Raw genomic sequence first — 17,485 nt, forward strand, 5'->3', positions numbered from 1 at the left:
TGTAATAGCAGTTGCCCAGAAGGCTTGATTTCCAGAGCTGCCAAACCCTCGAGGCCCCTTTGTTGAGATCGTGAGGTTGGGGCCCAGTATGGCAAAAGTAACAACTGTGCAATGCGAGTATGAGGGGAGATCACAACATATTTATGGGCCATAAGCATAATCTTAATTTTGCCCGAGTAATTGGAGTCCACCATGCCTGGGAGGACAAATATTCCATCTATAGTAATGCTCAAACGCCCTGAGATTAGACCTGAAACCTTGAGGGAGTGGCCCGAAAATCCCCGTGTTACCAAGGCGTACTTCTCCGGAGACATTAAGAATTAATTCATTAGGAAGAGATAAATCCAATCCCGTGCTGCCTTTAAAAGCTGCCTTTTGGGCCTCCCCGGTGGCGCAGCGGTTGAGCGCTGGGTTGCGAAGCTGCCCGCAGCCTCTGCAGCGCCAGTTCGATCCCCAGCTGCTCCCTGGCCACCGGAGGAGGGTCCCACATGGCGCGCAGACCTCTCCTGCCGCCCGCTGCTCCCCTCAGCAGTGTCCTTCGGTCCTTCTGCCTGCTCTGCTCCCCGCTCTGGCTCTGGTGAATTCTCTCACCCTCCCACGCTTCTGACTGTGCCCAGTGCTTGTATAAATAAATAAATAAATCTTTAAAAAAATAAAATAAAATAAAAGCTGCCTTTAGATCGAAAATTGATTGGTGAGGTTTCCCCCCTGAGGTTGGGGGTTTGGAAGGCTGGTCTGAGGCCACGTTGTTTGTGATATCCCTGGAGCTTCCATTTGCGACATGGAGACAGAAAGCTGGTTAGGGATGTGTGCTGGAGCCTGATAACTGCCTTGATTTGTTGGGTGAATTTAGAACTGCAGTAAATTGCCCGAGGGCAACCTCACTCACAACGGGGACATTTGGTTTTTGGTTTGTCAGTCCTAGGAGTTTTACCTGAATTAGTATTGGGACAATTTTTACAAAAATGACCCATTTGTCCACACTTACAGCAAGGGGCTGTCGTTCGTAAAGCAGAGGCCAAGACCAGCGCCTTATGGGTTTCTGTTCCAATATCCTGGCAAGCGTGCAGCATTTTTGTGATGGTATGAGGCTTGCCCACTATGGAAGCTAGCGCCTTTTGCATCCAGTATTAGCATTGTTATAAGCCCATTGTAATGTTAAAATCCGTTTTGCTTGTGCATTGTCAACTTGGCGATTTATTGCCCTCTGGAGAAGGTCTAGGAACTATAGACAAGATTCAGAGGCTTCTTGTCTGATAGTGACGAAGGTGCCCTCCCGGGCAGTGTCCTCAGGAACACAAGCCCAGGCCCGAAAGGCTGCATCTGCTATCTGGGTATGTGCTCTCTCATCTAAATGTAATTGATCTTGTACAGTGGCATATATGCCTTCGCCTAAAAGCATTTCCAGTGTGATAGGAATGTCTTCTGCTGCATTTCAGCGTGCCTGTATTTCTAAGAAATCCCTAAATTCTTTTTTTTTATTTGGTGGGACCCTTGCCGGCGGGGCTGGGGAATGAACCGGCACTGCAGGGGCTGTGGGCAGCCTCGCAGCCCAGCGCTCAACGGCTGCGCCACCAGCGGAGGCCCAGAAACCCCTAAATTCTTGATACCACAAGGTACATTGTGGTGCACTGAGAACTGTTTTTACCAAGTTTCCAGTCCCATGGTGTCATCTGATAACTGCCACCTACTCCTTCAATGACTCCTCTTGTAAAAGAACATGAGATTCTGTTGTCCCGGATGCTATATCTTAATTCTTTAAAAATAGAAAAGGGGATACTATCATGGGTCACACGACCCCTTTTTACCTTAACAGGAAATGCAAAAAGTCCCTCTTTTTTCTGGCCTTCTCTAAGCATTTTTTCAACTAACGTGAATTGACAAGGATCCTGAGAGACCCGTGGGTCGGAATGGTTGGAATGAGTCGCAAGAGACTGAAGTGCTTTAAGAATCTCTTGAAATTTATCAGAGATTTCAGTGGAGGGCGCCGTAGCACCCGCTACTTGATGAAAAATTTCCAGACACTATCCTCCAGTGGGGGCTCGTGATCAGGGTCAGAAGAGTCCATCGAAGCTTCTCTAGCATTGTGGGGCGCAGGGGGTGGGGATTAGCTCCCTCTGAACTATAGCTTGGCTCTTTAGGATTCATTAAGGCTCTCTTATCTAGCAACTGAATAGCCAATTTACATAAATTCCATATTTTAAAATGAGAGACAGGTGTTGTTTCTAAGTCTCTCTGTCTCTCTGTGTTTTCCTAGACTTTGCCAATTTTTAAATTTAAGATTTCTTCTTGAGGAATTTTATGATAATAGTTTTTCATTGCCTTTAAAAATTGAGTGATCTCCTTATCGGACACATCACATCCCTGAGTTAGTAGAAGAGCCCTAAGTTGTTCTTTACAGCTGCTCTGAGGGAGAGTGGGATTGTTGCCCATGTTTCTGAGAGAGAAAGGGAAGATTTAACTGAAAAACGTCACAGATTCTGGGTCTGTGGGCCCACTACCAGGCTGCCTGTTGTCAGATGCTGTCTGTGGACCTATCACCAGGCTGATTATCGTCACAGACGCTGGGTCTGTGGACCTATTACTGGGCTGATTTTGAAGAAAAAAAAGATGGGAAAGACACGGTACCTTCTTACCGCTTCGTTGCAGACTCTGCGTCTGTGAAGCCTTTTGGCCAGGCTTGAGAGGACGTCCAATTCCCTTCTCCAGGCTTTGAGAACTGGGGTGCGGGGTCCCTGTTCGGGCGCCACTTGTTGCGTCAAGCAACATCACAGTGACAAAGACACAGGAGTCGTGGAGCAAGCTGCACAAGGCAGGATGCTGCTGAGAGCAAGATCCTGGCCGGTTTTATTGATAGAACAATCACAGAGGACAAGGAGAAAAGGATGGGGGACACTCAGGAATGTCATCTAGGGCTTGGGGGACTCGAGTCTGCTGACCATGATATCAGCTTGATGACCAAGTGTTGTCATCGAAACTGAACCCCAGACCCCAGGCCATGGTCCTAATCTTATCAACAAGGCATCCACTGATCAGCTTCTGGGGTCCCTTGTCATACATTGGTCCTCGGTGCCTGGGACGTTCCTGGTCATACCTCATGATGAGTCGGGAGTGAGTTTATGCATCTGTCCTCAGCACCCCAGGTGTTCCCGGTCATACCTCTTGATGCACACCCTTCCCAGAGTGACCCAGCTTTCTGCTCTTGATTGATATGAAAGGCGACTTGCAAGGTTTGGCTCCTATGACTGTGACTGGACAGTTCTGAGCTTTGCGTAGGAACGCAGAACTGCAGGTAACCACAGCGGTGGCTGAACAGGCCGCTTAAGTCTAGCAGGCCCACATATAACCACATTTGGTGATATTCAGGTTCATCCGTATTCGTCCCCTGGGTGTGTGGAGGCCACTAAGAAGTCACTGTTCTAAAATAAAGTGACAGGGGAGAATGAATCACTTAATTCAGAAGCATTTGTGCTTCTGATTAATTCGATGTGAAAGGAAAAGGCATGGAAAAGGTCAGCACACTTTTCCCTTTTTCCTTTTCTGTTTCAAAATCCAATCTCCTCAGTGCTTGTCTTGCTGTTTTTTCCCATCAGGCTGAGAATCCCAGAAGGAAGGGCTGAGGGGGCTTCACACGAGTGTTTCCTCCTCTGGCCCGCTGCGCTCACGCACCTCCTGGGAGATGATCTGCTCGTCCCTCCACGCATTTTGCATAAATGTGGACCCATTTTGGTGCAACAAAAATGAAAAAAAAAAAGTCAAAAAGCAATGCGAAACAAAGCAACACGCCCGCCAGGCCTCCGCGGAGCGCGGGGGTCACCCCGGGTGGGCCTGGGAGCCGGGCTTCCCGCCAACGGCCCCTCGCGCGGGTCCTCCGCGGGCTCCGGGCCCCGAGCTGGGCGCGCGGCCGGGCCGGGGAGGGCCTGCAGCGCCATCTGCTGGCGAGGCGCCGGGCGCGGGGTGCTGGGGTGCTGGGGTGCCGGGGTGCTGGGGTGCGCCCGCCGGGCTCCAGCCGCGGACGTGGGGGCCGTTCCCCGCCCTGACCCCCCCCCCGCCTGCTCCCGAGCCCGCGCCACCTGCGCGCCCAGGTCCCCTTTGCAGAGGGCGTGGTCGCAGCCGCCGCGCGGCCCGGGACCCCCAAGCTGGTCCCCGGGCGACCCCGACCCCGCCCGGGAAGCCCCCGCAGTCGCCGAGGGCCCCGGCGCCCCGGCCCTCGCCCGCAGCGGCCTGGAGCCCGTGCGCGCCCCCGCGGCGACGGTGCCAGCCCGGGGCTGCGTCAGGGGCAAGCGGGACCCCCGACCCCGTAGGCAGCGCCCCGCGAGGCTGCAGGGGGTGCGGGGCGTCGCCTCTGGGACTGTCCTGCGGGCGGGCGCGGCGGGACCCGGACAGCAGGCGCCGGGGAGTCACCGCCGACCTCGCCGGGACTGAACGTTCTTAAACCGCAAGCACACCCATGAAATCAGTACCAGCACCCCACTTCACCCCACTTCACCCCACTTCCCGGGTGAGGACATGCGCCCAGGGAGAAGAACGAACTTGTTGGGGGCCCGCAGCCAGCGATCCCACCGGGACTCCAGTGCCTGCCGCCTCCGGAACTCGCAAAAAGTGCTGCTCCCCAGAGAGGAGCTGCCAGCCAGGGCCCTCCCTCCCTCCCGGTCTCCTCAGAGCCTCTCGCAAAGGGGCAACTAAGCAAACCTACGGCTCCCCTACCCCAGAGCCCCTCCATGACGCTTCCACCACCGGCCAGCTCCTCCTTAGCTGGGGCCTGGGCGCGCCCCAGCCTTGCAGGGACACCCGAGAAGCGCTGGGGCTGAGGAGCTGCGCGCGGCCCGCACTTGCCAGGCCAGGAGGGACCTGCCGGAGCCCGCGGCCTCGCCACCCTGAAGCCCCCCAAATCACACTGCTCAGTCTCTCGGCCCGCCCTTTGCGCCCATGTGCCACTTCCTGCCACTCGATTGTGTTTATTTGCTCGACGCCTGTCTTTGCAAGGGCAAAACACACTGGAAATGAAACCGGATCATTTTCCCTGGGAACAGAGGACGCGAGGCCACCCTCTCCCCTGCCCCAGGTCCTTCACAGGCCCTGTCGCTGCAAATTCCTTCCCTGCCCCTTTGTGCCCGCGTGCAAAGCTTTTGAAAGGCTACAAAGCCTCTTGCCTGGTTTGTTTGGTTTTTTTTGTTTTTTTTTTTCACAAGCTGGAATGTTTTTCTTAAGCCCTCTTTGAAATGTTAACACCAGGAAAGTCCAGGGCAGGCTGACCACAGAGACACAGGAAGCTGATTATTCCTTTGGAGAGAGACACTTAGCAAGCACAAGTGGCCGCCCAGTTCTCCGTGGATTTAGGGTGAACCGTGTGACCAGTGACACCCTGCGGCCCTGCTTGAGAGCCCGCTGTCCTCTACCCGGGCACGTGCCCGGCAGCGTGAAGGGTGCGCGTTCTCTGCCGGCAATCTCTTTGCTGGGACGCCTGCCATGAGCATCACATCTTGGCTTAGTGCTTGTAAGAAAACTGGTCTCTTTCTCTTCTCTCCATTGTGGAAAGGTGATCTGGGATGGCGGGTTTTGTTTTGAATTCTGTTTCCCCAACACCTCCTCCTGTAGAACCAGAGGGGTGGTTTTCCCTCTGGTTGGGGTGGTTCCGCAGCAGCTGGAGCTTGGGGGCGGGCACTGAGTGCTCAGAATGTGTTTTTTGGGGTTTTTTTTTTAGATTTATTTATTTATTTATTTATGCAAGCACTGGGCACAGTCAGAAGCGCGGGAGGGTGAGAGAATTCACCAGAGCCAGAGCGGGGAGCAGAGCAGGCAGAAGGACCGAAGGACACTGCTGAGGGGAGCAGCGGGCGGCAGGAGAGGTCTGCGCGCCATGTGGGACCCTCCTCTGGTGGCCGGGGAGCAGCCGGGGATCGAACTGGCGCTGCAGAGGCTGCGGGCAGCTTCGCAACCCAGCACTCAACCGCTGCGCCACCAGGGAGGCCCAGAATGTGTTTATTGAATGAATTCATGAACTTGCTGGCTGGGAGGTTCCGATTTTATGTTTCACAAGAAGCCACTTTCTTATTGTAATAAGAAAATCCACTGGGCTTTAAAAACTCCACAATGGCCAATGAAGAGGCAGGTGCTGAAGGATATTGATTTTATTTCCTGTTGATGTCAAGCTTCCCAGACAAGCTTCCTTAAATCGCTACTGGTGACGGCTTCAGATGCTCTCATTAGCCACCATTTCAAACATCATACCAAACATGGGAAGAAGGACAACTGGAGACATCACAGTCCCAGCTAAACCAGCTCCTTCCTAGCTTCTGAGAAGCGACCGTCCATCTCACAGGCGGTGGAGAGGCTCTCAGAGCCACAGCAGCACCTCGTCGTCCAGCAAGCTGCCACTTACTCTGTGGGTGGAATAAAGGCCACGCCATCCACCTCTTCTCGGAATGAGAGAAACAGCAACCGGACTGAGCTCGCCCCATCGGCTCTCCGGGCTGGCGGGTGCCAGGCCCTATGCCAGGGACCCCGTGTGCATTACTTCTCCTCCTCTTCAAGTAATCCCGCAAGGTGGGCACCGTTATATTCCTATTTTATTTTATTTTATTTTATTTTTTAAATGAAAGCTGCATGGTCTCTTTTTTTTTTTTAAAGATTTATTTATTGATACAAGCACTGGGTACAGTCAGAAGCGCGGGAGGGTGAGAGAATTCACCAGAGCCAGAGCGGGGAGCAGAGCAGGCAGAAGGACCGAAGGACACTGCTGAGGGGAGCAGCGGGCGGCAGGAGAGGTCTGCGTGCCTATATTCCTATTTTACAGATGAGAAGACTGAGGTTCAGGTGTGGAGCGCCTCGCCGGGGAACCCAGCTGCTATGACTGAAAAGCCCCTGTAGCCTGGGGACCCACGTGCTCAAAAGCACCCAGCCCCATCTTTGAGTGCCCAGCCGAGGTTCCCACTTATGTGGCGAAGAAGCTTCCAGACAATCCAACCCTCCAGTGTCCACGTCACCCCATGTCGTGTGACTCTTCCCAGCTGGGGCAGGCAATGCCCCCAGTACCTACCCCCTGGGTGTGATCCCTGCCCGTCGGCAGGGTCAGGGCCTGGGACTTGCTTCTGCCAGCTGGACGCGGCCAGGGCGACGGTGATGGTGATGGTGACAACCCCCCTCCCCACGAGAGCGAGACATCTCCCTCACGGCGTTGAAGCTGCCCGTTGTGAGCTGCTGTGGGGAGAGCCTGCGGGGAGGGACTGCGCGCAGCCCCTGGGAAACGCGGAGCCCTCGGCCACCAGAGAGTGAGGGCTCAGTCCGACGGCACGAGATGAATTCCACCAGCGACCTGCAGGAGCTGGGATGTGGGTCTTTCCCCAGGGGAGCCCCTGAGGCGCCTGCAGCCCCCCACCACTGGACGGTGACACCCTGAGCAGAGAGCTCAGCTAGGTGCGCCCTGACTTCCAACCTGCAGAGACCATGAGGCCGTGGTGTGTGTTAAGTCACTACTTTTGGGGGACTTTGTTACACAGTAGTTAATCATTAATGCACAGCTGCGCCCAGACTGGAGGAGCAGAGAGGAGTCCCCAAGCGCCCTGTCCAAAGTCTCACCCACGGGTCTCATGAGCCTTGCAAATGGCCACTGCTTACACACACACACACATGCACACACGCTGCAGCCATCTGCTGCCCAGAGGGGGACAAACACCGGGTGAGCCGCGGACATCAGCTCCCCAGTGCCCTCAACAAGGCTGAGCCAGGATGGTCACTGCCTCCATTCTACATGCGAGGAAACTGGGGTTCAGGGCGGTTTATATGAAAAGTGCCCAAGGTCACACGAACAGCGTGTGGCTGGGAGGCTAAAATGAGATCCATGACCCGCTTCTGTCCCTCCAGATGGCCTCTCACGCAGAGCCTAACGCCGTCTCACAGACGGAGCAAGCACGTCGGGGCGCACCTGTCCCCGGGCCATCCTGACTGGGGCGCCGGCAGCTGAGGCCTCACTCCCGTTCGGGCGCTTAGGTTTTCAGGTCCGTCCATCCCCCTGAAGCTCCCGCTGCTCCTGGGTGTCCCCCGGCCCCTGCCACGCCCCGCCCGGGCAGCGCCCACCTGTTCGGGTCCCGGCCCTGCCTGTTCCGACACCTGCTGCGGGTGGACGGGAGCAGGTGCCTCCGCGCTGCGCAGGGACCGCGGCGGGCGCCTCTCGCCGGCGCCCTGTGTGTCCCCGGTGATGGCCACGCGGGCCCCGGGTTTTCTCCCGCGGCCACGAAACCTGCTCCCGGCGGTCCCGGCGGGCGCGCACCTGGCGCCGCTGCAGAAGCCGAGCGGAGCGGAGCCGTGGGGCTGGGGGAGCAGACGCTGCACTTTTTCCCCAATTCACGCCGACAGCGCACGGGGGTCACGCAGAGGATTCTGGCAAGTGCTGGCGCCAGAGCCCACAGTTTTTCCTCCGTCTGAGCGAATAGGTAAATGCACCCACAAGTTTCTCAGGTGTCGCCCGCTTCTGTAGGGCGAAAACCCCACAGGCTGAATTCCCACGCTCGCCTCTGTGACCACAGACTAAATCCAGCCGCCAAGCGGGGTCCGGGGTTGGAGGCCCCAGAGCCCGGGACGCCCTAGACCCGGGACGCCCTGCAGGCGACCGTCCCAGGGGCTGGAGGGCGGGGCCATCGGTGTGCACGCCTCCGGGCCCGCCCACTCTGCGCTGGCCCCGCCTCCGGGCCCGCCCACCCCGCGGCTCCGACTCCGGGGCGGGGTCGTGGGCGGGCCGTGGGTGGGGTCAGGGCGGGCGCGCGCGCAGCTCCGGAACTTCCCGCGCCCGCCCCGCGCGCCCCCCGCGCGCCGCCGGCCTGGCGGGATCGGGCGCCCCGCGCGCCATGGCCGGGCTGCTGACGCTGCTGGCCCCGCCGGCCGGGCGGGCGCCCGGGCCCGGCCCCGCGCCCCCTGGCTCCCGGGTGCCGCCCGCGCCCCGCCCCGCCGGCCCGGCTGCTGCCGCTGCCCCGGCCGGGACCCGCCGCCTGGATGCCGCGCGCCGCCCGCGGGCTCTGCCGCGGCCGCCAGGTGAGCCCCCCGACGCCCCCGACCCCGCGCGCCCCGACCCCCCCCCGCGCCGCGGCCGCTCGCCTCCGGGGCGCCCCAGGCCCCGGGTCCCCGCGCGCCACAGGCCGGGTCTCCCCAGGCGGCAGGCGGAGCAGCGGAGGCGCCGCCCCCAGGACGCGGCGGGACTGCAGGTGGAACCTGGACTTGGCCGTAAACTTGGCGGCGCCGGGCCGGCCCCTGCCCCCCCCCCGACGGCGAGGGGCGCCCGCCTGCGCCCCGGGCGGCTGCCGCGCTCTCCGCGCCCTCCCCATCCCGCCGCTGGCCGCCTTCGCTCCAGGCGGGCCTCGCCGAGACCCCGGGCTGTGCTTCCCTCCCTCGCCTTCCGTGCACCCAGGTGACCCCGGTGCCACTCGGACCGTGACTCAGGCCGGTGCCCGAGCTCAGCAGGCCGGGACACGTCTGCTGTGGGGCAGACCTCAGCTCTGCACCCTAGAGTCCCTCCTGCCTGGGTGCCCTCCCGGCCCCTGGGCGCGCCCCGAGCGCTGCAGGCCCTGAGCCTGTTGTTGAGCTCTCAGGGCCGAAACAGCACCTCCCAACAGGAATTTGGGAGACAATGGCATGAGCTGATGTAGGCCTGAGCACAGGACCCCTGGAGCCGGCTTCCTGAACACTCCGTGGAGGTCAGGCCTCTGGCATTGACCCTGCTCCCCCATCTGACAGGCAGGATCTTGTCTCTAAGCCTTGAGCCCAGTTTGGGGCTCCGCACCAGCCGGCACCCTCCAAACACCGCTGCTTCCTGGCGATTCTCACAGCTCAGTGCCGCAGTCCCTACCCCCAGGAAGCCCTCCCTGACCCCCAGGGATGCCTCGGGTGCCCCCACCGGCCCCCTCAGACCCATGGGGGGTGATATCTCTGCATTCACCATCTGATGGTCTCTTGGCTTCCTCGTCTGTCCTGTTGGCCACCCCAGCCTTCACCCAGCCCAGGCTCTGCCACTGGCAGGTGCTTGTGAGCGATGATGCCCGTATACAGTGGTGCGTGGCCTCGGACTCCCGGTGCGCCCCACTCGCTGTGGCCTTCATCAGTCCCCACGCTTCCCTGTCTCCTCGTCTGTACAGTGGGGTGTCACCAATTCACCTTTCATACTGTGAGTGCAGACCCGTCACGCTCCTGCCGGCATCCGGCTGGCTCTGACTCGATTAGCTATTGTTATTATCGCAATAAATGTACGACACCACAGGGCCCCGGGCGCTGTCTTGTTTCTCTGCTGCAAGGGCCGATCCAGGATCCAGGTGGAATCAGAACCTAACAGGAAGTTGGGACAAAAGATACTCCTCTCCCTGGAAACACTCCCCAGGGGGCCTGGGAGCTGGTGGAGGGACAGGTGGGCTTTGGCCAACCCAGAGCCTCCACTGCCCCCTGCCCTGTTCCTGGCTCCCCCAGGCTCCTCACTGTGGTCACTGGGAGGACAAGCAGCGCCCAGCTGGGGTCCCCAAAGGTCCCAGTTTTCCAGGTTAATTAAGTGCCCACCTCTGCCTCCAGCCCGGAGTCTGTGCTCTCAGCAGGAGGAAGAGTAAAGACAGTCACCCGAGAAGCTGCCCTTTTTACTGTGCATGCTTCAAGGTCCTCCCCCGGCTACGCCTACACTAATCTGCCTGCCTGCCTAACCACTCTGGGAGGGAAACCGTGGGCTAGTGACTTGCTCTGCAGGATCCCTAGTGTCCCCAGTGTCCTCATCTCCAGCGGTCCTCAGGGAGCACTTCCCTGATGAGCTCATTTAAACCCGAAGTCCTCCCTGTCCACCTCCCTTCGTGTTTCTCTACGCACCTGCCATCCCTCTGGGCCCTGGGCCTGCCTTTTCTGCTTAAGCTCCCTCCCCCGCCACTAGACTCTAGACTCCCTGAGGGCAGGGCTTTGTCTGTCCGTCTGCCCCGAGGGAGGAGCACAGGGCAGACACTTGTCCGTGGGGGCTAATGTTTGTCCCTCCCGTTGGGTTGCAGTAGATGCTGGTTATTCTGAAGCCTGGCTGTCTTTTTCTCCCCTCATGTTTGGCCAAAAGGCCTTTTGCCGAAATAGAAGTTGTAAGAAAAAAAAAAGAAAGGCCCTCACAGAGCTGGCTGCACCGGGTCCTGGTAGTGGGCAGGAGGGGCACACTCAGGTTTCCTTGGGCCAAGTGTCAAGGACAGGAGGGGAAGGGCTGTCTGGGCCTCAGAAGGTTGCCGGCTCTGCACACGGTGGGCGGCTGAGTATCAGCGCTGGCCATCTGGAGTCTCCCCAGCGGCAGAAGGTGGGCAGGCTGGTCCTTATCAGAACCCCAGCTCTGGGCAGGCCTCCTGCTGGGGGGTGGCAGAGACAGTCAAGGGCTGTGAGGACAGGGGCGTCGCTGTGCTGGCCAAGTCAAAGGAAACCATGACGGGTTTCCTCCTTCCCTCTGGAGCCTGGATCTTCAGGCAACGGGGCCTGCTTTGGGGCTGTTCGGCTATGAAGGGGGGCTTGCGGCCTCATGGCCAGGAGCAGTCCCAGGCGCGGCCGGCTTGTCACTTCCCTGCCCCAACTCGGCCTGCCAACTGTCAAAGTGGGAGCAAGTGAGCACCCCCCCATCACTGGGTAGGAGAGTTTGCAGGAAATGAGGCCTTTCCAGTGGGGGCCTGCCCTGAGCCCATGGGTAGTTTTCTTCAAGCGTCTCCAAAAAGGTTCCACTCCACTGCCCACCAGAGTCGTCTCTGGGGCTGCAGTAACCCCATCCGACCCCGCTCCCCCGCTTTGTTTTGCCTTTGTCTTGTTTGTCTTCAGACGCCGCAAATGACATGCTGGTCCCAGGACTGCGGGCCCTGAACACGACTGAGATGAGCTGCAGGACCAAAGCTTCTGGGTTGTCTCATTTTGTTTTGTTTTGTTTTTGTCCCAACTACTGTTTGGGAACAAAAGAGATGCTCTCAGATGGGAGGCAGAGAAAAGACTCTTCATGAATAAATTGAATTTTTGTACAGGCTTTGGGAGGGGAGCAATGAGTAGCTGCTTTGTAGGGTTAAAAATCAAGGGGAATGCTGCAGGTTTTACCCCAAGGTCAAAAATGCTCGTGTGCCCTTTCTGAGCCTCAGCGCCTCCGGGGACACAGGGGGGTCTGCTTGTGTGGCCTCCTTGCCTTCTGCGCCCAGAGTTTATCTTCTCTGGATGCCACTGCTTCCTGGCCCTGCCTGAAGCCAGGCTGAAGCGCGGCCCCAGGGTGACCTGACCTGGCTGGCCCCACACAGTGAACCCTGGAGCCTGTACTTTGTAGGACAATTGAATCAAATTCTGCTTCATGAAAAGGGATGAAGCTCTGATACCAACTACAGGGTAGATGAGCCTTGAAAACATGGTGTTAAGTGAAAGAAACTGGGTCCATTCCAACCTTTATAACAAAAACACTGTAGACGGGACTCAAAGCCTCAGAATTTTCAGTTCTGGGGGCTGGAAGTCCAAGGTCAAGGCACTGGTAGACTGAGGCCCCGTGAGGGCTGCTTCCTGGTCTGTCTGCTCGCGGGATCTTCACAGGCTGGAGGGCCAGGAAGGAAGACACTAACCCCGTTCCCGGGGGCTCCCCCCCACCATGTCCACCTCCCATCTCAAATACATTAGGGATCAGGTTTCAACCTATGAATTTTGAGGGTCACATGCATTTAGCCTACAGCAGAGTCACAAAGGACCGCGCAATGTGCAGTCCCGTGTACATGAAATGCCCAGAATGGGCAAATCTCAGAGACAGAAAGACAGGGTGCCCTGGGAGAAGGAGGTGCAGATAACTGGGTGGTGCAAATGTTCCAAAATCAGCGATGGCTGAGACTCTTAAGTCCATGTAAGCCATTCAGCCGTCTACTGGAACCCTGTGGTTCGTAACCTACATCGCAGAACTGTTAGGGGGAAATGGCTGCTTTAGGAGGGACCAGTACGGGTGACCCAATGTGGATGACCTCCCTGGGAGGAGGAAGGACCCCATGTAGCAGCTAGTTTCTGAGCCTGACTTTCTAGGCGGTGCCGTGAGAGACACAGATCTGGCCCCAGAGCCCGTGGTCACAGAGATAACCTGGTGGGTAAACGATCTGCCCAGTGGTGATGGCAGGCGGATAAGACACAGGGAGAAGGCATGGAGGGGGCTCCGCTTCGGGAAGGCCTCTCTCTGAGATGACACAGAGAAGGATCTGGAGGGGGCAGTGAGGGGGCAGCTCCCGACGCCAAGGCAAGACAGCACAATGCGGGTGTGGCTGGACAGGGAAGCCACATTCCAGGGGCTGGGGGCGTCTGTGGGCCAGGGGTCTGGAGCAAGGACTACTTTGGCTCCCAGGGGAGCTTGGGGGAGTGCTGCTGTCACCCACCTTGGTTTCCACAGGCTCTTTCTGGCCACTGTGTTGAGAAGAGACTGTTTTGGCCAGACCTATGGGCTTGATCTTGAGAGTGTGGTAAGGGTGGATTGGTCATTTGGGCTTATTACAGATGTGTCTCCCCTGAACACCCAAGCCAGGCTGAGGTCTTGCTGGGGTTTGCACCCCTTCCCCCTTCCAGCGACCTCCCTATCTGGACACACAGGTGACCAAAGAGAAGAAACCGAGGGCCATCAGCTTGCAGGTCCTGTCTGAACCCTATCCCTCGGGTGCACCTCCCAAGGTGGTCAGCAGCCATACAGTTCCCACTCGGGGTGAGCCCCTCATGGACAAGGCCTGGAGGACTGGCCCCAGGGGCTCCTGGGTATTGTGTTCTTTACATGGCCCTGGAGGTGCTCAGCTGCAGCAGGCTCTAAAAATACAAGGGAGAGGTAGGCCAGCAGCAAAGGAATAAAACTGGAGCTGATGACCCAGATCCTGCCTGTGAGGACTCGCTGAGAAGGTCACTGGAGTGCAGGAAATCCTCTGATGAGAAAAGCACTTTTCATGCTGAGAAGGAATTTTGGACTTGGGTTTTTAATCTGGTGTTGGTGGCTTTTTTCTTTCTCCCTGTAGGTGCTCAGTTTAATGTCCTGGCCCCCACTTTTTCTTTTAAAGATTTATTCATTACTGCATACAAGAACTGGGGTGCAAGCCAGAGGTGGGGGGGGTGGGAGGATTCACCAGAGTGGGGAGCAGAACAGGCAGACTGAAACACACTGCTGAGGGGAGCAGCGGGCGAGGCAGGAGAGGTCTGCTGCGCCATGTGGGTAGCTCCCTGGCCGGGGATCGAACTCATGCCACCGTGGCTGCCGATAGCTTGATAGCGCTGTGTCTTTAACCCCCTGCGCCACCTGAGAGGCCCCCAGCGCCCACTTGACCTGCTCCTGGTCAAGTGACCTGCTCAGAGCAGATCTTAATTCTGGAAGTTCAGACACTAGTTCGGCTGTTTATGTCACACCACATTTGGTAGCGTCACATGGCGGCTATGCGCTCAGGCTGCGGACAGCCTGGCCTGGTCCTGGCGACCTTGCGCTGGCCCCTGGGCCTCTGCTCCCCGAGAGGAAGAGCACTGGGGGTGCTGTAGGGTGCCGAGGCCGCGGCTGAGCCCTGCCTGGCCCGGAAGGTGTGAGGTCAAGTATCCTTGCTTAAGCAAGTGAGCCTCTGGCCGCCACAAGAAGCCACCAAGAACCTGGAATCTTGTCACAGCCACGCTCACTCTGAAGTGTCAGCCAGACCGGTTCCTTCTGGAGGCTCCAAGAGCAGAGCCTGTTTCCTGTCTGGAGCCACAGGGCGCTGCTCGCCGCCCTCTCCCCCTGCAAAGCCAGCTACGCGGCAGCTTCAGGTCTCAAGCTGCTTGTCCTCACATCTGCTTCTCCCGCCTGCCTCCCCCCTCCATTGTGATTACATTGGCCACACTCGATGCCCCAGAAGAACCTCCCCGTGTCGGCCTCCTCTGGCCGTGTAACAGGCACAGGCCCGGGGGCGCGGGCCGAGTAGGGCCGTCACCCAGCAGCCATTCCTAGTGCCCGGCCGCTCTCTGGCTTGGCGGCTCAGCGGGCAGTAGCCTGTGCCCTGAGCAAGCAAGCGGGTAGGGAATAGCTCCCTGGGCAGGGGGAGAGCCGACCCTGTGAGCATCAAAGCCGTGGGGACCACTGCCACCCTCGTCCCTGCCCTAAAGAGTCTCCCCTCCTTTGGCTTCGGCACAGGACCCGGGCAGAGGCGCGGCGGCCACAGGCGGCGGCGCCAGCAGCGCGGAGCAGCCACCGAGCAAGGCCCAGCAGCTGAGAAAGGTCTTCCAAGAGTACGGCGCGGTCGGGGTGTCGTTCCACATCGCGGTCTCGCTCACGTCCCTGGGCATCTTTTACATGGTTGTGTCGAGGTGAGCTCCGGGCCCGTCCCCACCGTCCTGTGGGCCTTATGAGAACTTTCCCCCTAAGACTTTAGCAGCTTTCATCATTTTAAAAGATGCTGCAAATCTTATAACCGAGTCACCTCCTAAGTTTAATCCCTTGCTGTAATAATCGGGTCGTTTTGTCTCGTTTCTGCCCTCTCCTCCCCCCGCAGCGGCGTGGACATGTCCGCAGTCCTGCTTAAACTGGGATTTAAAGAGTCGCTGGTGCAGTCGAAGGTGGCGGCGGGCACGAGCACCTTCGTGGTGGCCTACGCCATCCACAAGCTCTTCGCGCCAGTGAGGATCAGCATCACCTTAGTTTCCGCGCCCCTGATTGTCAGATATTTCCGGAAAGTGGGATTTTTTAAGCCTCCAGCTGCAAAGCCTTGATGAATCTTCGATTGTAGATCTGAAAACCTATCTTTTAAATTAGGTATTTTTAGATTAGTCTTAGAGTTGAAGGGCTTGGGGTGGGGGGGCAGGAGGAGAATTGTTATGTTCTCATGGATAAGTCTTACCTTTGCAAGCCAAGTTCAGGTTTTTGAACAATTGTAATTTCCTTCTTCGGAAGCTTTCTGAATGCTCTTCACCATAATCCACAATGTCAGCAGAACATCACAAAACAAGTTGTCTCCAGCCACCTTGTGAGCCCAGGAAATGTTCCTTCTGGAAGATCTTTGGCAAGGGTGTCTGCAGAAGCCCTAGGAGTTCATCTTTGCTCAGATTCTTAAAAGGCAACGATTCATTATGCTTGATATTTAAATTCCTTTTCCTCCAATTTTTGTCAGGCTGCCTGCAGTTTAATATGCAATATTCTGCAAAGCCGCCGCCAGTGCCAGTGAACAAAGAACACGCAACAATGTGTAATCAGAATCTAACTCAGCTTCCACACTTCGACATTCTTACACTTGTTTGGGGGAAAGAAAAATAGTATTTCTAGTTTTCAGTGACCCCCAAAGCACCTTCCAGTCTGGCTGAAGGGGTCCACCTCAGGTGGCTCTTCTCTAGTCTCTGCTGAGGTAAAGCACGAAGCTCTGTCCAGCGCAAGCGGCTCCAGATGCCCATCCCTGCACACAAGGCGAGAAGGGCACCGCGCTGAGCCCTCTGCAAGCCTCAGACATTCCAGAATGGCTGCCTCATGTATACACTGGGTTGCTACCAATATTTTTTGACAGTTAAAATTTATTAAGTTAAAAAGATTTTTGTATCGCTCACCCAACAGGCAAGGTGGTCTCCCTTGCTGCAGTGATGAGGCCCGGGAGGAGAGCCAGGTGTTACCACCTTCAACTGAGCAGATTGTCCTGGGTGTCCCGAGAGCCCCTCACTCTGTTAGGGAGGTTACTTTAGAAATTCAAGCACAGAGCAGGCACTTGAGGAGGACCCCCTTTTGTGGGATTCAGCATCATGGAAGCTGCCTGCCCGGAGCCCCCAGGAAACCAGTTCTGCCCACCTCCATGGGGGAAGGAGCTGTGCTTATCTTTCTTGCCCCATTTTTTTAATTACCTTTGTGACAATCAGAAAATGGAAAGAACTAGAATTCAACTGCCCTGGCTTTACTGAGCCCTGCCTCTTGACACCAAGTTCGCCCCCATATCAACTAGTTAACTAGTTCTTAAGTTTACTTTTGTCAGACCTCTGTGGGACAGTCTCTGCTTCCAAGACCTTTCACAGGTATCTGCGTCCTTTTCAAGCACTTAGCCCAGAGCCAGAAGTTTTCCTGACTTAAAATTCCCAGGATGCCTGCAGCTGCGCAGGTCAGCCAGCATGCACAGGACCCGCCGTTCCGTCTCACCCGCACTACAGGAGCCGGCCGGCCTCCCGGCCACCGGGGCCCTAGTAAGGCATATGCACAAAAGCCACGTTAGCTCTTTTCCAAATTAAGTCTTAAAATTGGAATTGTTTGGAGTGATGGGAATGGGTGGAAAGGCCAAGCAATACAAGTGGTTATCACACCCTACGCCACCCTGTGCCCTTCCAAGCCCAGCTCTGCCCCGGCAGCCCCGCTGGAGGAGAAGCCAGCGACCAGGGACTCAAGTGTTATGTGAACTCACCAGCAAGACATACGAATTCCTTGTATTTACATTGTTTTTATGGACCTAGGGGAATAAAGCTGTCTATTTTAAAAATACAAGCCAGTATTTACCTGTACTGTTTTTATCTGACAAAACAGCAACTTAAATTCTGT

The 17,485-nt window shown here is 57.2% G+C and overlaps 1 protein-coding gene across 1 annotated transcript; it reads left to right on the top strand.

Moving 5' to 3' along the window:
* Positions 1-8,843: 8,843 nt before the first annotated feature.
* Positions 8,844-17,466, top strand: FAM210B (family with sequence similarity 210 member B). The gene is given in 5 exon segments (XM_037500689.2): positions 8,844-8,862; positions 8,865-8,933; positions 8,936-9,027; positions 15,116-15,288; positions 15,474-17,466. Coding segments are annotated over 5 exon segments (570 nt in total). The 3' UTR covers positions 15,691-17,466.
* The last annotated feature ends 19 nt before the right edge of the window (positions 17,467-17,485 follow it).

This window comes from Talpa occidentalis, unplaced genomic scaffold (genome assembly GCF_014898055.3).
Source record: "Talpa occidentalis isolate TD23 unplaced genomic scaffold, MPIMG_talOcc4v2.1 talOcc4.10, whole genome shotgun sequence".
Lineage (NCBI taxonomy): Eukaryota > Metazoa > Chordata > Mammalia > Eulipotyphla > Talpidae > Talpa > Talpa occidentalis.